The 21919-nt window shown below is 35.7% G+C and overlaps 1 protein-coding gene across 3 annotated transcripts in view; it reads left to right on the top strand.

The window, feature by feature from the left end:
* mamo (maternal gene required for meiosis) overlaps positions 1–21919 on the top strand; it is a 75336-nt gene that overhangs the window by 33414 nt on the left and 20003 nt on the right. For 2 of the 3 annotated variants that reach the window (XM_022071737.2, XM_022071736.2), the window contains exon 4: positions 3686–3754. The exons of the other annotated variant lie outside the window; for it this stretch is intronic. In XM_022071737.2, coding sequence (XP_021927429.1) covers positions 3686–3754 — 69 coding nt within the window. The remainder of the gene's footprint in view (positions 1–3685; positions 3755–21919) is intronic. 3 annotated transcript variants of the gene reach the window in all.

The raw sequence follows: 21919 nt of genomic DNA, 5'->3' as shown, positions 1-21919 counted from the left end.
TAAATCATGCTGAAGCATAGTAGATCAGTAACAAGACAGCACTTATATTTTATACTTTAATAAAATGTGTTTTAAAGTCAGAAGATTTATGAGGTTGGATGTCACCAGCTAATTTGTGGATATTTTGCTTCAAAGATGAAATTCATAACGTAGCATGTAAGTGTTCATTAGTACTGAAATGTTTATTTCAGATAGTAACTGAAAAAAATCTCTTTTGGATTGCACCTCTGTTTGGCTGTCTTACTGCTGAGTGATAGACATCACCATACTTTGTTTCAGTTTCTTCTACATAGTGCTGGAACTGTTGGTAGGTAGTTCTGTCGCATCGAATGTAGTTCACTGTTAAAATAACAATGTCTGTAACGTCCTCCAGTGACACAGTTTGGCAGCTTAGTGCCTCCTGGTGAATGATTTGGTGAAATACCATCGGAATTTCAGAGCTGACTTGCGTCTTTCCTCACAGATTTGCCCTGCCGCAGTGGTATTAGAACTGCATGTTTTTCACACTATTTGTTGTTGTGCTCTATAACCTTTATAGCTCATTTCTGAAGAAGCAAATGTTTCCTGTACTTTCAGGAAAAAAATCCTAGTGAGGAAACCAATATTAGGGCCTGTCAAACTGCACAAATCACCTAGCTATTTATGAACTGTGAAGGTAGCATCAATTCCATAACTGAATCTCAAGAACTTTGCATATAAAGAATAAATGGGCCCCAGGGCTTGAAATTTTGAAAACTTCTGATATATAACAAAAAGTTTTTTCCTCAAAACTCATACTGCATTTGAATAACATGACAAAATTCAAGATTGCTGTCTTCTGGGTTGTTGCGCCGTGTAGGCTAGTAGATGTCCTCCAACGTTTCAGAGGTCATGCTGCCTCCGTCATCAGGGCAATGACGGGGGCAGCATGGACCCCTGAAACGTTGGTGGACATCTACTAGACTACACCAGAAGACAGCAATATTCATACTCACCACTGTGAAAACCTCAAATCCTGCATGACAAAATAGATTTATTTTACCTTTGAATAGTACTGTAATAAGCAGTATTACATTTTCTTCCTGCCGCTTCTACCAGAATTATACCTGTCACACTTGCTTGCCTTGGTTCTAGAGATTTATTAATGAGATGATATAATGGGGGTATGTACTTTCCCAAAATTTTTCTTTGTCTCTATTATTTGGACTGCATCAAATAAGGCTAATATGGTCTTGTCATTTATTCCCACGATGAAGAATATTAATATGGTGCTTCAAAATGTGGGCCAAGTAACATACTGGAAATGTTTAGACTATAGAATGAAGGTGGATGCCCTCAGCTTGACTGTACAGACTCCCATTGCTTGTGTTTCAACTTGATTATTGAATAGTATAAATTTTTAACACATAGGCTCCAATGTACTTGGACAAGTGCCACTTATATGCATGTCATAATGTTTATTGAACATTCTGACTGCCAACTTTTAACCAGATAGTGAGGTTTAGCTCTGTGGGAATGAATCATGATAACTAGACCATGAGTTTGCATAGTACACAAGAAGTTCTTGAAAGAACTTACGGCACTCACATTCCTTGAGGAGCTTTGCTGCATGTTGCAAAGCTAGTAGGAACTAGAAATTAATAATTGCACAGTTAATTGTCCATTTATGTACTTCACTTTCATTAGTACAATGTATAACTTCCAATTTCAGGTGAGCCACGTCAAATGCTTGGAGTTAACCAAAATTTCGGCAAACATTGCAGTTGCCATTTTCAGGGTGCCGTTGGTTAAAACCAGACATTTGGCGTTGCTCTCACCCATAAGTCGAAGTTATACAGTGAACTCTAGTTGCAGAAACCTTTTGAACATGAATTTCACTAGTACAGGTTTCTGTTATAAGTTTGTCAGGTATAATCTAAAAGTTTCACATGGTTTCTTTGTTTGAAATTGTGAATGTAGAAGAAATATTTTATTCAGAATTTGTAAGCGCATTTCTGTCCTATCACACCAGATGGAGAGTAAATCTTTATTTTACATGTTTTTTACATTCTGTAAAAGATGTATGATCTGAAGTTTTCACAGCAACGAAGTATAAATGAATTCTTCTTGGTAGCCCGAGAAGAATTCATTATTCTGCAAAAGAATTTCCTCAGCAAAAGTTGCATATTTTGTGATTATCCATCATGACACGAAGTTTTGTGTCCTTTCATTATGTGGCACGAGTGCACTCATACCTCACAAATTTCATGTGACCACCATGTTGGTATTATTTATGAAAATAAATTAAAATGTCCAATACTGGACTGTCCTTGAGTAGCATGATGCCTATACCATATTACATGAAAATCCATCGGTTAGTTTGTAGATTATTTTAAGGGCGGGGGGGAGCACATGGATGTGTTACCAAAAGGCTGTTTTTTTTATAAAATGTGGAAAGAGGGTAATAATCACTGTTGTATAATGAAGTACTGACCTCATAAAATAACTGGACCAAAGAAATTTGTGAAAACTGAGAAGTTCATAAAATACTGAAATGTAACATTTATCACTACTAATGTTACATTATTCTGGATTTGTGGGCCTTTATTTGGTCATTTACTTATAGGAAAACTTGGGTCTGTATGGCAGTGAAAAGTGGGATGATATTTAATGCCCCAAGGGATGGTCAGTAATGATCTGCCAACATTAGGCAAGTTTAAAATATTTCTGAGGTGTAGGTCACCCATATAGTGGATTCCATACCACAAATGATAGTGTGATTATGAAGGTTGTCTGTAGTGTGATGTGATCTTTGAACCCCTGTTGGGACCTGGTGTACTCCAAGTTCTGTCTTTGATGGAGGTGTAGATTTCAGTCTTTGAGTACAAAAATCTGCATACATCTGACAAAGTTTCAAACCCAGGACCTTATGAATTACAGTCTGCACTGATTTTGGGTTTAGACAGTGAGCACTGACCCCAAAATCACCAGGCCCCTTGGGAAATGATAAGTTTTCATAGCAGTGAGTCTGAAGATTGCTGTCTTCTGGGTTGTTGTGTCTGGTAGATGTCCACCGACATTCGCCCTGGTGACAGAGGTATGAAATGTTGGTGGGCATCTACCAGACTACATGGTGCAACAACCCAGAAGACAGCAATCTTCATGAGATCTTAAACATGGCAAGGTATTTGCCTCAAACTGTGTGGTGAATTTATGGAAATTTTGTTACTTAATGCAAGCTACAGTCTGCTCTAGATGGGTTTGTTGACCCATTCCTTTGTTTTTGTGTATTTTAAGTATGTATTAGTCATTTTAGAGTTCTGTTGGAACAGATTTTGTGTAGTCTTACATGTACTTATTCCGTATGACTTTGAAGTAGTCCATGAAGCTTCTTCAAGTGAAGTTGGCTACCAACTTAGGGATTATGGATATGGATTTGATTTTGAAGCCATTTTAAGCACAGATAGTCATCAGTAGAAAATAGACATCAAGTAACAGCATTTGTGGATTTTGCTACTTAGTGTTTATTGATATGAAATTAATAATTTCAAATGTGGAATTTATTTATTAAGTTAGAACACAGTTATATACTATGATTAGCATATACATTTTGAAATCAGAATCCTAACTTTTTGGAACATCATTTTAACATTGTGTTTATAGCAATTTTGTAAAGTACACAGAATTGAACAGTCGCTATGTTTGTAACATACATTGTTGTCCTCAGGGATTATTTAATGGGCGTGCTGCCCAGCAGTTTTGTCGCGCCACGCAGCTGCAGTTTCAGGCATACCAGGTATTATCTTGTCAAGTTCAGTTTGGGTTACAGATTTCTCTGAAGTAGGTGACAGAAACCAGAATATATTTTTGTGTTCTGTTTTATGTTTTTGTTTAGTAAAGGAGTGGAAGTTCCCATGTTCACTTTTTGTTTACTTGGGAGAAGAAAACATATCAGTTCAAAAATAGGATGAAGCAGAAAGTAAATTTCATGTTTCAGTGACTCCAGAACTCCAGAATATTATCTTGTGCTCTGTAGCAAGAGTATTGCTTAATAATGATTCCAGACATCAGATGTCACTGAGTCATAACAGCATAATTATCTGCAAAAAGGTGTCTAGGGATTTAAACTTCTGAATCCCTGTAATATACATTATGCTTTTCAAGGAGTTCAAAATTTCATATGGCAGCAGACACCATTTAGAGCATTCTATAATTTGTTGCCATTTTGCAGTGGCCAGCAGCAAAATATGATAGGCAAATGACCAATGAAACACAAGAAGAAATTTTTGTTGGTCGTGATGTGGCCCTGGGAGAATTTTTAATTTAATTTGTTGATTTTTCTTCTTCCCATGTGATGGAAAGGGTTAAGTCCTTTGTGATGTTAATATTTCAGTTCTGTAATTTCAAAAATTGCGTACAAAACTGCGGACTTTATGCCTGTCCCATCTTACCAGACAAGCATCTGTACATGAAACAAAAACTCTAAAAAATGTTGTGACTAAAATGCTCAGTCCTCCAGCATATCAGTAAGCTTTATAATCGTAACACAACTTTCCAACCGCTTTCATCACTAACTACCATTTATTTACAATTTATTATGCCTGGTGTGTTTCAGCCCCATGGGGCTATCCTCGGTGGCTCTAGCTTTGGTTCAGCTTTACGTGTTGCAAACAAAATTGCTTGTCGGTGTTGCATGTTGTGTGAGTAATTAAAAGACAAAACTTGTCAGCCCTTACTGCTGCATCCTGTATACTTATATGAATGAAGCTGATACTTTTCAAAGTGCCTCAGTTGCTCAGATTTTGTGGAAAGTGAGTTCAGTGAAGTAAGTTAGAATTGTGCTGAGTGTATTAAGTGTTTTACATGAAAGGAAGTTGAATGTCTGTAATTTTTTCAGAATAAAGTATGAATGTCAATTATTCTGTCGGTACTTCTTTACAGTTTCGTTTCAGTGTGCTTGCAGACTTTCTTTCATGTGTACTTGGATTGGTCAGTGGTTTTGATCTCGGTCCAGGTTAATATGGAGACAAATTTAAAACTAAGCCTTTTGTTGAGATTTCTTCTATGTCCTTTTCCAGTTCAGTGTAACTGCTTTCACTGGTACTAAATAACTTTCATACTTTACGTAGAATTATCAAATAACCTGTGGATCCAGATTTAACAAAAAGTAATTATTGCGCACTTTTGTTTTCATTGTCATATTCATCATAATACGAAAGTGATGGAATTATTTTTTGTAATAAAAGCACCCATACTTTATCGAAGCTTTTCTTGAAATATACTTTGCTGAAACTATAAAATTGCTTGAAAATTCTTTGATCTTGCATTGCATAGTCTGGTAAAAGTTTACCAGTATATCTGAGGCGCTTGCTGCTGCCATTATTAGGGTGCCATGAAAACTTGAAACCTTGCCTGCGAAATTTCATGGTTCTTATGACATTCCCAAGAATATGCGTTGTTCTTGTGCAGTTTTATTTTTTAGTGTCTTGACACCATATTGTAATTGCTGTATGTATTAATGATTACCGAACAGTGAAATACCAGTAGATACAGGTTACTTTTGCAGAGACAAGACTGATACTTGGTTACATTGAATGCTGGTTAGCCAATGTAGAAGTGTCTCAAGCACTGTCTTGTGATTCCAGTATTTGGAAATCTAAAATGAATGAAATGCTGATTTTTTCTTTGGTGCCCATAACATGAATGAAAACAGCAGTCTTGGGTTTAGTTGTGTTTCTGTCTGTCGTTGATGGGGTTGCTTAGGAGGAACATGCAAATGCTGGTCTCCCACCGGTTGTCATGTGGAACCTTAGTTTATCGTGCTGATATATTTGTTAAACTTCTTGATTCCTTAATTGTTGTCTCCTGTCATATTTAATTCATCACCTCTGAATCTTGGAAAGTTATCCTGATTGGATTATTTCATAGCCTTCCCTTTTGAATCTCAAAACTTTGCATACCGTGTAGTGTATTAGAATATAGAGTGAACAAACCAACAACTATTAACACTATAATGGACACTATTGCCATACGCGTTTCGACCTCAAGAGGTCATCATCAGTGGCATCAGGGAAATTAATACATATAGTCAAATGGTTCGAGCAAATTTCATGATTAAAATAGAAGGTAATTGACAAGATGACTGCACTAGATGCTGTTATTCACAGGAGTAAAACAGCTAAGTGCGAGTTTTACTCCTGTGAATAACAGCATCTAGTGCAGTCATCTTGTCAATTACCTTCTATTTTAATTATGAAATTTGCTCGAACCATTTGACTATATGTATTAATTTCCCTGATGCCACTGATGATGACCTCTTGAGGTCGAAACGCGTATGGCAATAGTGTCCATTATAGTGTTAATAGTTGTTGGTTTGTTCACTCTATCTTCCCTTTTGAAGTTAATAACTATTTTAAAGCAGAACAGACACCTTCTTCTTCGTGGAATATATTTGCAACTTCTTCAAACCTCTCAAATTGATATGTAGTTTAGTATTGCTAGCATGGATTTAGGACCGTATAAATTCTGGACCAAATATCTGTTAATTTGGGCATGCCTTTAAAATATCTTGAACTTTAAAAACAGCTGGACCACAGGTCTACTGTTCAGTTATTTACTCTGGCTTATCACCAAAAGTAGCATCTGATTCCAATGCTCAGCTTTATTAGGCATTAAAGTGAATGTTGTACAACATAAACACGTGTATATGGTATATAGGAATTTTACAGAACATTGCCCTCAAGCAGTTACTGCTTCTGATTTTATTTGTGAACTATAGGGTCTAAATTATGACTTGGAGACTGGCTATTGTGACAAGTTTATTGTGGTTTTTCTCAGTCCTTCCAGGAAAATGCTTGACTAATATCTTAAATTATACCATGACTACTTACTTCCACATCCTTTCCAATTAATTTTTTTTACTAATCTATCATTTTGCACTCGCTGACTCCCAAATTGAGTGTGTGCGTCCCTCTCGGGGCATGAGGCCATGATAAGAAAACAAATTATTAATGTAAAATTCATCTGGAAAATATGTTTTCTGAGCTGTGTTTGATCATCAATTTTGTTGGCCTCTACCAGAATTTTTAATCCAAATGCTAGAACAATTAGAGTAGGTTTACGGTATTAGCATTATTAATTTCCAAAGACGAGCACACCTGCGTGTCTTTAAAAGGAGAAAGAAAGTTATTTATAGCAGAGATGATGACAAAAGAGTGTAAAGCTTGTGTCATAGTGCAGTGTTTGCGGTTCCCCGCCTCCCCTCTCTCATGAATGTACCTTGAACAGTGGAGTATCCTGCTAGTCCTCTGCGTCTGCCAATAATTATAACATTTTGATCACCTTTATGTAATGAAGAGTGTATCGAGTTTGGCTTCACCAGTGCCCGAAGAAATGGGATTAACCTCTCTCAGTGCATCTTATGTCATGCAGTTATGAGCAGTGGTGTCTGGAGCAACATTTGTACATAAACCAAAGGAGTTAAGAAAATCCAAAAGAGTTTTTGGCAGCCAAACATCGTCACTTGAAACACATGTAGATGGACATTACAAGTGCTTTTCGTTAGAACACAGCCTGACTGGCGGAACTGTCTCATGAGATGTCACTGCTTATCACTGAAGCAAACAAAGCCCACATGGAGAGACACTTGTGTAACTGTGCTTGTTGACTGCTTTAAATATTGTACTTGGCACCAAAAGTCAAGAAAGTTGTAAAAAATGTCACTGTATGATAATACAGTGAAGTGTCATATTTATGAACTTGCAAAGGACGTAGAAAGACAAGTTTCAGAAGAAATAAGAGCATCGTTTTTCTTTGTACTTCATTGAGATGATACCACCAATGAAGCTCAGTCAGTTTCTTGTCTATTTTCTTCTGATTTTTTCAAGAAAATGATCTTCCTGATCATATAGCTCTCTCTTTTGCTTGGAATTCTGCTGCAAGTCAAGAGGAAATATGCTGAATTGATTCTTCTTTAAGGTCAAAAATGAAATAAGAATTATATGACACTTTCAGACAAAATATTTCAGCTTTTACTGGCATACCTTGCAGACGTTTTTTGAGGTTATTAACAATCTCAGTTCTCAGTTTCAAGCTGCCAGGAAGAAATGCAAGTGTTCCTGCTCACTGTGAGGCTGTCTGAGCTTGAAGAAAATTCGGCTTTCGATAAGCTGACTACAAGCTGGAAACATTTTATAATTCACTTATCTCACTGAACTCTTGAGAAAGATCTTGATTAGCATTCCTGAACCAAAATAAAATTATGTCTAATCTGCAAGATTTTGGTATTCTCATGACAGTGGTGGTGGTGGTGGTGATTCTGTTCAGTTGTGATGCCGTGTAGACTCGTAGGTATCTGCCTACACAGCCCAGGAGAACACTTATGTCTTGTCTGAATTTCCTTGCTGAAGAGTTCTTGCATAATTTTCCAAGTGCCATCTTGGATAATACCTGTATGAAAATTGGCTTGAAAACCGTGCAGCATTGATGTAAATTTATTGCCGGACCCTTTTTAAGATTAGGCTGTCAGAGTGAAGTGTGGCTTGGGTTCAGAGGATGATTTTAAAGGCAAAAATCTGGAAGAATCTTGGCAGAATAATTCCCCATTCAAAACAGTTTGGTTTGCTTAAATTTCACTTTTATAATATCTTCAGCTATTGACAGTGCCATTAAATAAAGCATAAATAAAATAAATTTAAGAATTTGACTATTCAGACATTTTTTAATTGTTACGCATTTTTTGCCTTCTTATTCTTTTACCTATATTGAAAAATCAATAGATTTAGGACATTTTGAATGTAGAGAGCTTGGAAACCCAGGTAATTCAAAATTTCAATAGATGACACTGCATATATTACATTTTTGATAAAGGACTCTAGATTTGATTTTAAGTGTTTCAGTACTGGGCATGAAAAACATCACTTTTATTTAAACTCCTTACATTTTTCAAGTATTGAAAACTATAGTTTTGGTAGAGCGTGGGTTTCGATGCCATCAGACAAAGAGAAAGATTCAAGAACAGAGGCCAAGTCCATCATATCCTGACACGTCACACACAACATTTATTAAACTACCACGCACAGATAGGAAGAAACATTTTCAGGGACTTCTTTCAACAGTTAATGTTTCTGTTGTATTCATTCTGTCTGCGCAAAGTTGCAAGCTTCTCTTCACGCGTGTTTAGGGCTTCTTCGGGTGTTTTAAATATGGTCATGGACACAAACCTTGTTGGAAACAAGAAGTCTCGTGTAAGGTCTAGACTGTAGGTTGGAATCTGGGTTAGCTGTTGCTGGAGTGATCTGCTGGAAAGTGACTGTGAACCTCACATTTTCAAAGCATTTATTAGTTCTCTTCATATTATGATTTTGTCCTACATCTGGAGATGATACATGAACATATTCTTCATTTTCTGTGTTTCTTTCTAGATTAACCATCTTACAGGCACTTAACAGAGTTCCCATGTTTCAATATTGTATTTAATGCTTTCACCCAGAATATTGACATCAGCTTAGAAAGTGATGTGCTTCTTTCCTCCATGTGTGTCAATAGAAATTGTTTTTGTATGTTCAGAGCATGAAGTGTGTAAGGTGATTTTGAAGTGGTGAGGTCACATCTGCCATGTTTTACTTCCTAAGCAGTGAAAATTATTATGTTGGATCTACACTGGAATTTATCACATTTTACATCCATCCATATCAGTTGACTGTATAACCTTTACACGAAGCTTAATCCAGTCTCATGTGTTGCTCATCAGAAAAATTATCAGTACTCGACACAACTTACAGGTCCCATTTGATCTTCAACTTTGTTTCTAGTTTTTTGATGTAATACACTGTAATATTGACACTTTGTGTAGTGTAATGTCTGTGTTGCTAATTAACCCATTGGCATACTTCAATCAGTATGAATTGATTGGATAAACTCTGGAAATGTGTGTTAACTTTTTAAACAATACATTTTTACAAAAAAAGAAATAAATGAGCATACAATAAACAAGGGTTACAGGATCACAACCAATACAGTATATTCCACACAGTAATCAAGAAAGTGTTACAGTTTACAAAATGTACTTTCATGTAGAAGATACTGTAATTCTTTTTGTCTTCACATCATTTTTTTTCACACTGTTCACTGTCTGTTCACTTGAACATGTTATGAACCAGAGTGGCTACCATCGGGGTTCATTTCTCTACTTCTGTGTCATTGCACTTAGGTTCTCCTCCCCAGTGACCAGAAATAATGATAAGCTATATGTTGAAACATTTACAATTTTGTTAAGTTGGTTAAAAGTTAAAATGCCAATTTATCATTACTTCTGGATGTCAGATAGGAGATCTTTAGTGCAATAAAATGGAATCATGGAATTGAACCTGATAATAGTTGGTTCAAAACACGTTGCTCATGTGAACAGAATATTTGAAAAGTGACAGGCAGAAAGAATTCAACTCAACTCACCAGTATGCTGCACTACAGACTTCACTTCCATTTAAATTCTGACTCAGTCCACTAAGAATCACTTCGAACCAGTTGCATCATTGTTCGATGGTTTTTGTCTCTTCTGTTGTCTGATGTGTTGCATTAAGATCTAATTTTTCTGCATGAATTTTGTTTGTGTTTGCATGTTTTAATTGCTGTCCTACATTACTTCCTTTGGTATAATTTCTGCATGCAACCAGGCTTAAAGAATCACGTGTTTTGCCATAAATTCCTAGAATAAAAATAATTTTTGTAAAACATTTGTTTTTTTGCTTCATATGTCAACAGCATAAATGAACATTTTCTTGCATAAATGATATTTAAAACACTTGATAGGGAGAAATACAGTATTATGGATGAATGTATCTGTGTGTGAACATACGTGTTGTAGAGATGATTGTGAGGCTGGATTAGAGTACAATGTTGTAACCTTTGTAAGTCCTGTGTGCATGCTTTAAAATATTTTGACTGCCTTGCTGTCAAGAAGTTGACCTTCAATTTTGGCCATGGTTGTTTTTAATAGTTTAATTGAATAATTGTAAAATATTGTGGAAAGAGTTATTAGGAGTGAACACAAGTGACGTGTTTTGTCTCTTTGGAAGTTCAGCCACACCCCCTCTCATATTACCTCGCTGCCAAACAAAATGAGCGTCAACTTCTTGTGCTGTATTTTTCGGATCCTTATATTTTTTTTTCTTTTTTGGGATGGACTGCTCAGGAAAAAAAGAACAAAAATTCCAATTTCAATAATTCAAGCATAAAAGAAGTTGATGTTCTTTTGTTTTGTTGCAGGAGTCACTGGGGGTGAGTGAGCCTCTGGAGAGTCACTCCCCACGGTTGTTCGCGTGCATGTATTGTGGTGCATCCTTTCCTTACCAGAGCAAACTCACTCGTCACATCCTATCCCATAGCCTTGAGACCTTGAAGTACCGTGAGCAGGTGCATTTGCACCAACACCAGTCTCTTGCATCACTAGCTGCAGCTGGCATACCTACGGAACCACTGAACCTCATAGAGACTCACTTTGGCAGTCGACATGATATACCAGAGCCTTCGCCACATGAAAATTCAGCAATGGAATTGGACTTTACAACAGCAACTGCAGGCGGGCCAGATGTGGGCACATCATCTAATGTTGTGCTGTGCAAATTTTGTGGAAAGTCATTCCCAGATGTGGGCTCACTTATTGCACACCTTCCTGTTCACACGGGTGACCGTCCCTTTAAATGCGAATTTTGTGGCAAGGCATTCAAGTTGCGACATCACATGAAAGACCACTGCCGAGTACACACAGGAGAGCGGCCTTTTCGTTGTGCGCTTTGTGGAAAAACCTTTTCACGTTCTACCATCCTTAAAGCCCATGAGAAGACCCACTATCCCAAGTATGTGCGCAAGTTTCTTTCCCCGAGTCCGGTGGACACCGAGGAGGAGTCTCCGCAGCAATAACGCACCTGCTGGTACAAGTGCATGATCCTAAAGCCTGGCAGAGAAGAGACAGCTGTGGTGGGCATTAGGGCCATGCAGCTGAAGTTCCTCTCACCCAACAAGGTTGCGTGATATTGGCACAGCCACCATCATCTTCCTGGTGGGAGACCTAATGCAGAAGTTCCTCTTGCCCAGCCACATCAGTGACAGAGGGAAATGCTCTGCAGCAATAATGATGTGGGGAGCTTAATAATTCCATGTAGCCCCCTTGTACTATTCCATAGAATTTAACCTCACGTACAGGGAGATGCGTTATTTACACTATACAATATTAGAGAGATTCTTGGTTATTTTGATAGATTTTTAAAGGGGTACCATATATATATGGTTAAATCCAAATGGAATTGTACAGGTTGGTCTTGGGGCAGGTTGTTGTGAAATAAGATTTATCTGTATGTAAATGTTGAACAGTGTTTGATGGAAAACACTCTAAAAATTCTTCATCATAAGAGTGCTTTAAAAATTTAGATACAGTACTATATGAGTAAGAGAAAAAAAAGTTTTTTGCTGCCCAGTTGGTGCTTGTGGTATAAGAACAACTATAGAAAAGCAATCTATCGAATTAGTATGAGCTATGCCACAAATATTTTAGAGAATTTGTTTTGAATATTATTGGAGTTGCTAGGATGGTAAGATTTCTAGTCTGTTGGCAGTTGTTTTTAGTTTTGCTGTTTAAGTAGAATTCAGATTTATCACCAATGCAGTTTCGTTTTCGTGCTTTGTATTTTAAAGTAAATGACACCCTTTGAGAAATGAAAAGATTGTTGATAGTTTGGTGTTTTAAAAAATATACACATGTGACATGGGAGAAATTTGTAAATTTGTTAGATAACATTAGACTGTTGTGTAATTAGCTATTTGCAGTGTGAAGATGGCCCACTAGTTCATGTCTGAAATTTCACCATAGATTGCTTAAACACTACCACCTTAATGACTGACTGCGTAATTAGTATTCACAATGTGAACTGAGAAAAGTGCTTTACGTGATGATATATGTATATTAAGTTTCCAAAGCAACTTGCTTTACATAAAAATAATTGAGACTATGTCGAATGTGAATCATGAAGCACGTCTCACTACCAGATGTTTAATGTCGCGTTAGCAATCACTTTTAGAAATTAGGTGCTCATGTTTGCTCATTTTGAAGCTTTTGGGATGTGAATGACATCACAATTCATCTTCTGCAATCCAGTGATTCTTCTGATCAGATACTGATGTAGTATGTTGTGCATTTAAATAGTAATCTCAGATTTAAACATGGTTTTACGGTTAGAGGTGAAGCACAGTATTAGTGATGTAGATTTTTAGATTTTTTATTACTTTGTAATAACTCTTTGTCATCTTAATGTAAAGTGCTGTGATACTGTTAGAATGACGAAAGTGTATCGTGTTGGACAGCTTGTAGGAATTGTCACTGGCTCTCTGCATTTTGCAATAATGATTTTAGATTTCAGATTTTCTTTTATACGAGAACTAAGTCGTGTGACAATTTCCGTACAGTCATTGGGTGTGTTTTTAATGATCATTGTGTGTATGTTTTTGGACCAAGTGCTCTGTTCTGTGACATGAAATCTTGCTCAACATTTAGCTAGTACTGATGTGGCATCTTGATAGCAGTACGCCTTTTCCATTCATAGCCTTTCAAGATTTGCAGGTGTTGGTGTTTGGTATGTATCTGATCGATGTGTCAGCGCCGTGTTCCGTCGAACTCGTTAAACTTTCCAGTTAAGATCTGGTAATGTTAATGATTACTGTGTTTGATTAAAACTGGGAGAAAGTCTTTTTACATTAAAAACACACACCAGTGACAGACTTGTTTCTGTTCTTGTAAATGAGCAAACATGGGGCATAGTACACGAATTAATATCAAAAAGAACTGATCTTCCATTTACATATGATAGTGGATATTGCATTTCCATGAATTGTTGAAAGGATAAAAGATACATTTATTAATACAAACAGAAGCATTCCACTTCTGTTAAAGACATCTTTTTGTAAGAAATGGAGCAAAAGTTGGGAAACCTAAAGTAATTTCCATTGTGATAGTTGCTTGGAGTTGTCAGTACTGTTGCATACACTTTAAGTTGTAGAGATTATTTCGCAGTATTATTCCTATTGAGACCGTGCATGGGTGAGAGCGACTTGCAAGGCTGCTGCAGACGTGAATGGAAGTGAATTTGCTTGCTGATGATGCAGCAGTCAGATGTGATAACTTCTGCTACTACTACTACTACTATTACTATTATTATTTTTATTATTATTAATTACTGTAATATTAGTTAATTATCACTAGGTGTAACTAGCCTTTGCTTTATTTAAATGTTGAAGCAGGGAAAGGATGGTTTTATTATTGGCAATTTTTTAAAATTTGCCATTCATATACATATATATAAATATATTTTTTTTTGTCGCAGACAGCTAAATGGTTGTATGTGACTAGTCAACTTAAATGAAAAAGTTCCTGAGATTTGTAATTAGTGAGTGTTGTGGTGCTTTTTAGAGTGCACTTTTAGGAGGAAAACTCACAGATAGGTATGGATGTTGACATTTGGGAGTTTTTAGCTTAACATACCATGTATTTGTCTCATAAAAAGTTAGTTACAGGTTGATATCATGTGGGACATTTATTAGATTGTTAATAATTCGTGAGGTAAGAGGTTCTTAAGAAGTTTGTGCACGATGTATTCATTAAGTCCTCGGAATTCGTGCCGTGCCGTTTGCATGAAGTGGCAAAGATTTCTGTGATTGAGAAGTGGTTGGTCCCATGTGTGTACAGCCTTAAATCCTATTAGAGAAGAGGGTAGTAGTGAGATTTGTAGAACAAAAAGTGTGAAGTCATATTATCTCTATCCTATGTTCACCTGTGAATTTGTTAGCAGTTTGCACTTACACAAACACACACACACTGCTTCATCACAGTAGTAAGAACAAGCAAGTGCTTTGTTTTTCTTTTTTAGTCTAAGTTTAGCTTCGTGGTTTAATTGCAGTTTTTCCTCTAGTTATTGCAGTGGTACTTAGGTTAATTACGAAAGCAGATCACCAGCAACTCTTTCAATGAAGGTTTCTTAATTACTGGCAGCCAAGTATTTGTTTGGGCGATCAGGATCTGGTGCCTGTGTGGTGCCACACATTGTTTGCTTTTATAATAGTGTAATGATGCCACAGAATGAAAAGAGTGATTGTTAAACAGTTCTGACCATTAACCAGGAAATATGTTGCTCTTGGTTGAGTTGAGTAGGAATAGGTTCTTTAGGTGTGTGCGTTATCTGACCACAGCTGAAGTGTTTTCTGAGCAGACGTAGTATGTTTCACATTGTTATTCAGTACGTGCAGTGTTCTCTTGTGCAAGAAACTTGTTTTTGGTTGGTTCAGCCTTCCATTGCTCCTACTTGCAGATATAAGATTAATCTGAAACTCGATCTGTGAAGCCCATCAGCACCGCTCTCATATTTGTGAGATACCGAGATTCTTATTTTTCATGAAAACCATCTTTCATGTTTTATTGCACATTGCGAGTGAAGTGACCTTTGGATAGAAGTTTCATTTGTTACATTCTACTGTTGTGTGTTTCTTAATTCTTAACTGCATGCAATAGCAGCTCAGTATGGCCTGAGTAGGTGTAGGATGTTTGCTGGGATGTTTTCTGCCTTGATTCCCCCCTTTTCTTTGAAGAGACTCTAGTGAGGAGCAGAATATTTTTACCTATGGTAACGTGTGTTGTGTCTAGGAAAGAATCTGTTAATTGGCTGCAGTGTGATTATGTTGAAACAGAATTATGTGACAGGTGGTAATAGTTACTGGATAGCAATACAGTGTTAAATGCTTTTGATAGAATTTATGATACGAATTATTTTCCACATTCACAATCTAGAAACCAAGAATAAAGCAATAATAAGAAATACATAAGAACATATATATTTTAATAAGTGAAAGGAAAGTATAGAAATTTTATTCATGAAAATCTGAGCAAATTTTTTACAAGTAGAATATTATGGATCATTTTTATGCACAACCACAACAGTAAGTCCAGTATTGGTGTACGTTGGCCCTTTTGTCTTCATATTGTGCGAGTGAAGTTGGGTAAAATGGTAACTGTATTGTTTGCTTTTATTTCCTTCTCCTTGAAATGTTTTTTGCTTAAATGTTCATCTCTTGAATTAAAAGGATGAGTTTTCACCACTGTGATTTCTTGCATCATGGTCATACTATACATTTTTATAAATAGATGGTGACCATAGCTTTAAGAAGCTTCTCTTATAAAATATGTTGCCTCTTGAAGGTTTGAATTGGTTGTGCAGTAGAAAGTATATTTATTGTTTAATGAGCACCACTATAAGTGTGTAGAGTTATCTTAATAATGTTATCAAAGGCTGTGAGAAATTGTGGTTCCTTTAAGGGTCATGATGGTAACCTGATTACACTCGCACGATGGAGAGACAGATGACATACATGGGGTGGAATCACCGGTTGTACATGGATCATGATTTTATATTCCTTAAACATATTATATAAATATTGGTGTGTATATAGATATTTAAATTATTTATTGTACTAAGTACAGATATTTCTTTTGTGTATGACAAATTAACTTACTGTTAATTCTGTATTTGAAGAAAGAAATTTATTTATTGCTTCTTGTAAAATCTGTCATTTTTTATAACTTTTGAGGATTGTATGTGTATGGTTTGGTTGGTTGTTCCAAACCAAGAGTATAATTTTCTTTGGTTGTTGGTCAGATGTTTGTACCTGGTTGGAAGAAAGTGGTACTTCAATTCACACAGCTGTAGAATCACAACTTTTAAGTAAACCGCATTCTTGAAACAACTTGCAATCTAGGTTTTAACATGTATAGTGCAGAATGATATATTTTATGAGAACGTAACTTGACAGCTGGCTCTTTTATACACATTACAGTTTTGTGATGTTACAGAGAATTGTTCATTAATTTGTCCCAAAAATAACTGCAAATCCTTATTCCATAGTGTTGACATACATCACTTTTTTATTTATGCAAGGAGTAAGAATTATAAATTCCCCTTAAAAAATTACAGTTAAGTATCTGCGTGAATGTTTCATATCAACTTAACTGTGCTGATGCAGAATAAATGTACTGATGTTTGGTTTCCCTCAAATGTCTAATGTAATATATTCTATTTACTTGTAATTATGAGGTAACTAGTGTATGTGTTGTGTGATAGGTTCACAGGGTAGTAGTGTACAGTTCCCACTTCTGTTTTGACATACATCTTACAAATCAAGATTCAACTTGGCAACGGAATATTCATCCTACTCTTCCATTCAGGTGGCGAGATTCTGAAACATTTCAAAATTGTTGTGTATTAGTACTGGGTTTTTTTTGGGGGGTGGGGCATATTGTGTTTCTCAAAGTTGCTGTGTCCAGACTTTTCAGTTTCTTAAATTTTCATTTCATAATCATACATGGAGTTTGGTTCCCATCTCTGATAATTCTAGAGTACAAAAGAATACAGTGTAGCAAAACTGCTGAATGTATAATTACTTGCAGAAGCAGTTTCAAAACGCGTTTGTATCATGAAAATATTTTAACTGTAGCATTTGTCCTCATAGTGAATTCATTCTGTTTGTGGTAGGGACCCGCAGTTTTCCTGTAATAATGTTCACCGAAGGTGTCTCATACATTTGTTATTATGATCATAGCCTGAACTTTTCTTCAATGTGAAACAGTAATGTTAGTAAAACTTTCCAGTGGTTCATGATCTGGGTAAGAACAGTCAATCACTTGATGCACGTACATGAAGCCGTCTGCCACTTTATCACCCATATGCCAGATGTTGCTTCGTGAGTAAACCTAACGCTGGCTCCTTTGAATTAAATTAGTTCTTCCATCTAATTTAAATTATTATAATGAATAATTTTGTTTTATACTAATATGAGAATAAACATTTATGGATGCTTGGCCAGAAGTGATATAAAATATTCCAATAAATAAAAAATATCTTTGTGATATAATCTGATACTTTCACTTCATGTTCAAGGATGTTTGTGATTTCACTGGCCAGTCTTTCTGAACATTAAAAAAAAAAAAGCAATTTCCTTAGCTAATATGAAATCTCAGGAGGTCACGACCTAGGATATTTAATCCCTTTGTATGAATCCCCAGTATCATTAAAGTGTTAAAATCACATTTTGGACAATCAAACTACGTAGCAAATTTTTGGCTAGGGCATAACCACATCATTAGCCTTCATTCACTTCGAGTCATTGCAAACTTCATCATTAGGGAAACTTATAGTTGGGCACAATTGTTCACGTGCAAGTGTTTTGACATTCACTCACCTACAAACCCTGTACTACACATTTTTGTATGGAATTGATTTCTGTTATGAGTGAAGTAAAGCTGTCCTGCTACACTCCATGAAGTTGCAGTAGTGGGAGAGAAGGTACAGCTTCTATTCATTCTCGACCTCAGCACCAGATTTGGTGAGTGTTTAGCATCACGCACCAGGCAAAGGACCTGTGGTACCCATTGGAGATTAGTAGTTAGGTGGCCCCATTCACCCAGTCCAGTCAGACACTATACTGACTGATCTGCTCTGACCCATAATTTTTCTTCTGACTAAGCCAACAAATACCCGAATGTGCGTGGCCTTTTTTATATTCTTTTGTTGTTTGTTCTTGTATACACTTTCTGTAAAACTTGGACCACACCATCATTAAAGCCAGAAAAGTTTTTTAATGTATAATTTAAATGAACGTTTATGCTGCACAATTTTAATAAGATGTGATTATTCAAAAATGTGTCCTGGTTGAATTTAGCATTCAGTTTATATTTATATTTTATAATCTTAAAGCTAATCATTTAAAATATGAGTGTCTGGAATTCCAAAACTGTAGAGAATCAGTTGTAGGGTAATTTCATCTACAGAATGAAAAAGTAGACTTGATAAAGGTGTCACTGACCCATGTGTGCACTATCAGTTAACTCACCTGTACCTTTCAGAATAACTTTCTGATTGATATCTTTGAAATCTTTGAAGTGAACTTACAGGTAAAATTTTTCGCTCTTGATCAGGAGATCTGACTGCTGTGATGTATCAAGTTAACTGATATTGTGTTTTATGTAACATCATTTTGTTGGTGATAACATGTTATTTTTATTATTATTTAAGATCTGAAGTTGGAAATGTCAAAATTTTTCTCCTCAGATGTATAATACTGATAAATTATTTGCAAGGCCATCAATCACATTTATTTTACATGTGCGCACTCTGGAAATTAAGATATAGTTTAAAGCATGTTTGGAAATTAAGATATAGTTCAAAGCATGTTTCATAAAAGCACCAACTTTTAAGCGTACAATAGAATTTCAGGTTGTTGGAAGATCTTCTGTGTCTCAGCTTCCCAGGATGTGGACAGTGCATAGTAACGACATTAATTTTGTCCCCTTTGGGTCATATCCCACATCGAGAAATTTATGATCTAAAAAGTTGTTTGTATATAACAGCATCTTAATTTTTCCTCATTTATTTGAAATCAGACTTAACCTTTAACATACAGCATGTACAATACAATTCATGTACATGATACCATTATCCTGCATGGCAGTTAAGGGTTAGTAAGCATTACCGTGCATCATGCATAACTGCCGCCTCAGATGAATCCATCATGATTGTATTAAGCGCAAATTGTCTTAGAAAGTAATACGGAGGTGTCCATTGCATTAAGCTTACAGTTAACTTCACTACAAATTGTTTTGCTGTCTTACTGTCATTTCTCAGTTGAGTTCGCTAAAGTTTCGATTTTGAAAAGAGAGATACAAACGTAACTTTTTAATAAGTACGGAGATGGAAATCGTGTTTGGGAAAATTGTCTATATCTGCCAGACCTTATATCAAATCTCTAAAAGCAATTGCTTTTCACAACTTTTAAAACCTGTGATAACAATAAAGATATGTACCACCTGTTTTAAGATTTATTAACTCTGCAAAACGTGTATTTATGGATTTTGTATGATTCTCATAATAAATAGTGATCATTTCCTTAAACAGTATTAACAAATTGATCTTTGTAATGTAGGTGCGTTGTGTTTTCTTTGTGGTAGGAATGAATTTTTAAATACTTGAACTTCAGTTTCAGAGGGTTAATTAAATTAAATTAAGGACATATTAGTTGCAGTGTATTGTTATGGTTGCATCTGAATGGTTGGTACTTTGGAGTGCATATAAATACACAATACAAAAAAATTAATTACATTTGCAGTTAATTTTTGTGATGAATCATGTAGTGTTAAGTAATTAATATGTGACATGTACTATTCACTGAAGGGAAGGTAGACTGCTTTGAAATTATGGAATAGTGCTGTGTTGTCGGATGTATAGGTGTGAGGATACGGAAGATTGCTTGATGCGTGTATTTATGGTGGATTGTTAGGATGGTGATGACTTAATTATGCATTTTGAGTAATTAAACATGTACTCAATGCAAGATGAAAGTGATCTTCATTTGGCTGTGGCTTGCCTTGGTACAAGAATATTGTTCCCTGACTGAAGTTGTATTTTTCTAAGCGTGAAGTTTGTTGCAAAAAAGTTACATGTTTTGAGAGCAAGTGTTGATATGAATGTGTTATTCTTACAAGAACACAAAAGAACATAAAACTTGAATTGCAGATAACACTGTGATAGTTTGTTATGGACAATTTAAATCTGCAGCTTATTTGTATAAAAGAAAAATGCTCTTGTAAACAGGTGATTGTTGAGAAGAATTTAAACAAAGATGCTGTTTCCTAATGGTCTTTGTAATTAAGGTACTCAATCAAATTCCTGTTTTGTTAATTAGTCTTTTTCCTACAGAATTATTTTTGTTGTGATTTAAGTTATCTCAAATGCAGTAAATGATGTCTTATCTTTAAATTCATTTTTGTTTGTACTATTAAAATGTTAAAGAGTAGCCTGTAATCTAGGACCTGTACCTAATGTGCATTTGAGAAGTTATGTTGTTTATATGTAGTCTGCTTCTCTCAACAATGAACTGCAAGGAATTTTGTTGTTGTTTTGCAGCTGTGGTCTAATTTTCTCTTAATCTGTATAGTGTGCCATTCCAAGATTACTTGTTAAAGTATTTGAATATATTTATGTCTTACTGAAACTGATGCAGCTAAATTTGGACTTATTTTGGTTACACGCCCCTTTGGCTAGTGAGTGGATCATTTTGCTGTGTGATGAGACCACATTGAGTGATAAAACTGATGTATTGGATGCTGTGCAAACATCTAAGTTCATGTAATTGTTGCCATATTGTCTGAGCGAGAAACCATCATCCCTCTTTGTTAACCAGTGCCCATGCCTCAGCCCAGTACATAATATTCATTGTTCCGGCTCATCAGCTGTGACAGAAGTTCCTTACAATCCTGAATCCTAGGCAGTCCCTTTCCAACTGTTGGTGTAAAGTAATTCTGCAAGTTTTGCTGGTACAATAAAAATTGAATTTTGATTTCAACGAGACACCCTGATACTTCATCATCTGCCAGATTTTACATTACAGTTTTTTGTACGTTACAAGTAAATTCTTCTGAAAGGGTTATTAATTAACATAAAAAAGATACTTCATTTTATTACATATATTCAAATTACTTTGTACCTGAACGCCGAAGCCGTTGTGTCTGCAAAATGTAATTTGTATGATTCCTAATTTCAGATATTTGAAAATTAATTTTCTGTAATTTTAAGCTTGCAATTTACATTTACATATCAAAAGATGGCAGTGATGGAATGAATATTATTAAGTATGTACCAGAACAACTTGCTGAATAATGTGTCCTCAGTTGTGTGTGTGGGGAGTCTCTCCAGACAGACCTTTCATGTTCCTGTTTATAGATAATAAATTGTATCCATAACGTATCTGAAACGCACTAGTATGGATCTGCTTTTTTGAAAGTCTAAGTCAGTTGCAAATTCCTATGCTTTTATCCTTTTTTTATTATTAATGTTACATTATGTGATATATATTTGCTTCTGTTCTTGTACAC

Source organism: Zootermopsis nevadensis, unplaced genomic scaffold (assembly GCF_977971745.1).
Source record: "Zootermopsis nevadensis isolate Lab colony 2312 unplaced genomic scaffold, Znev_1.0 Znev_ptg000007l, whole genome shotgun sequence".
NCBI classification, from domain to species: Eukaryota; Metazoa; Arthropoda; class Insecta; order Blattodea; family Termopsidae; genus Zootermopsis; species Zootermopsis nevadensis.
Note: the sequence above shows the minus strand (reverse complement) of the source record. Positions and strands in the feature narration are given on the sequence as shown.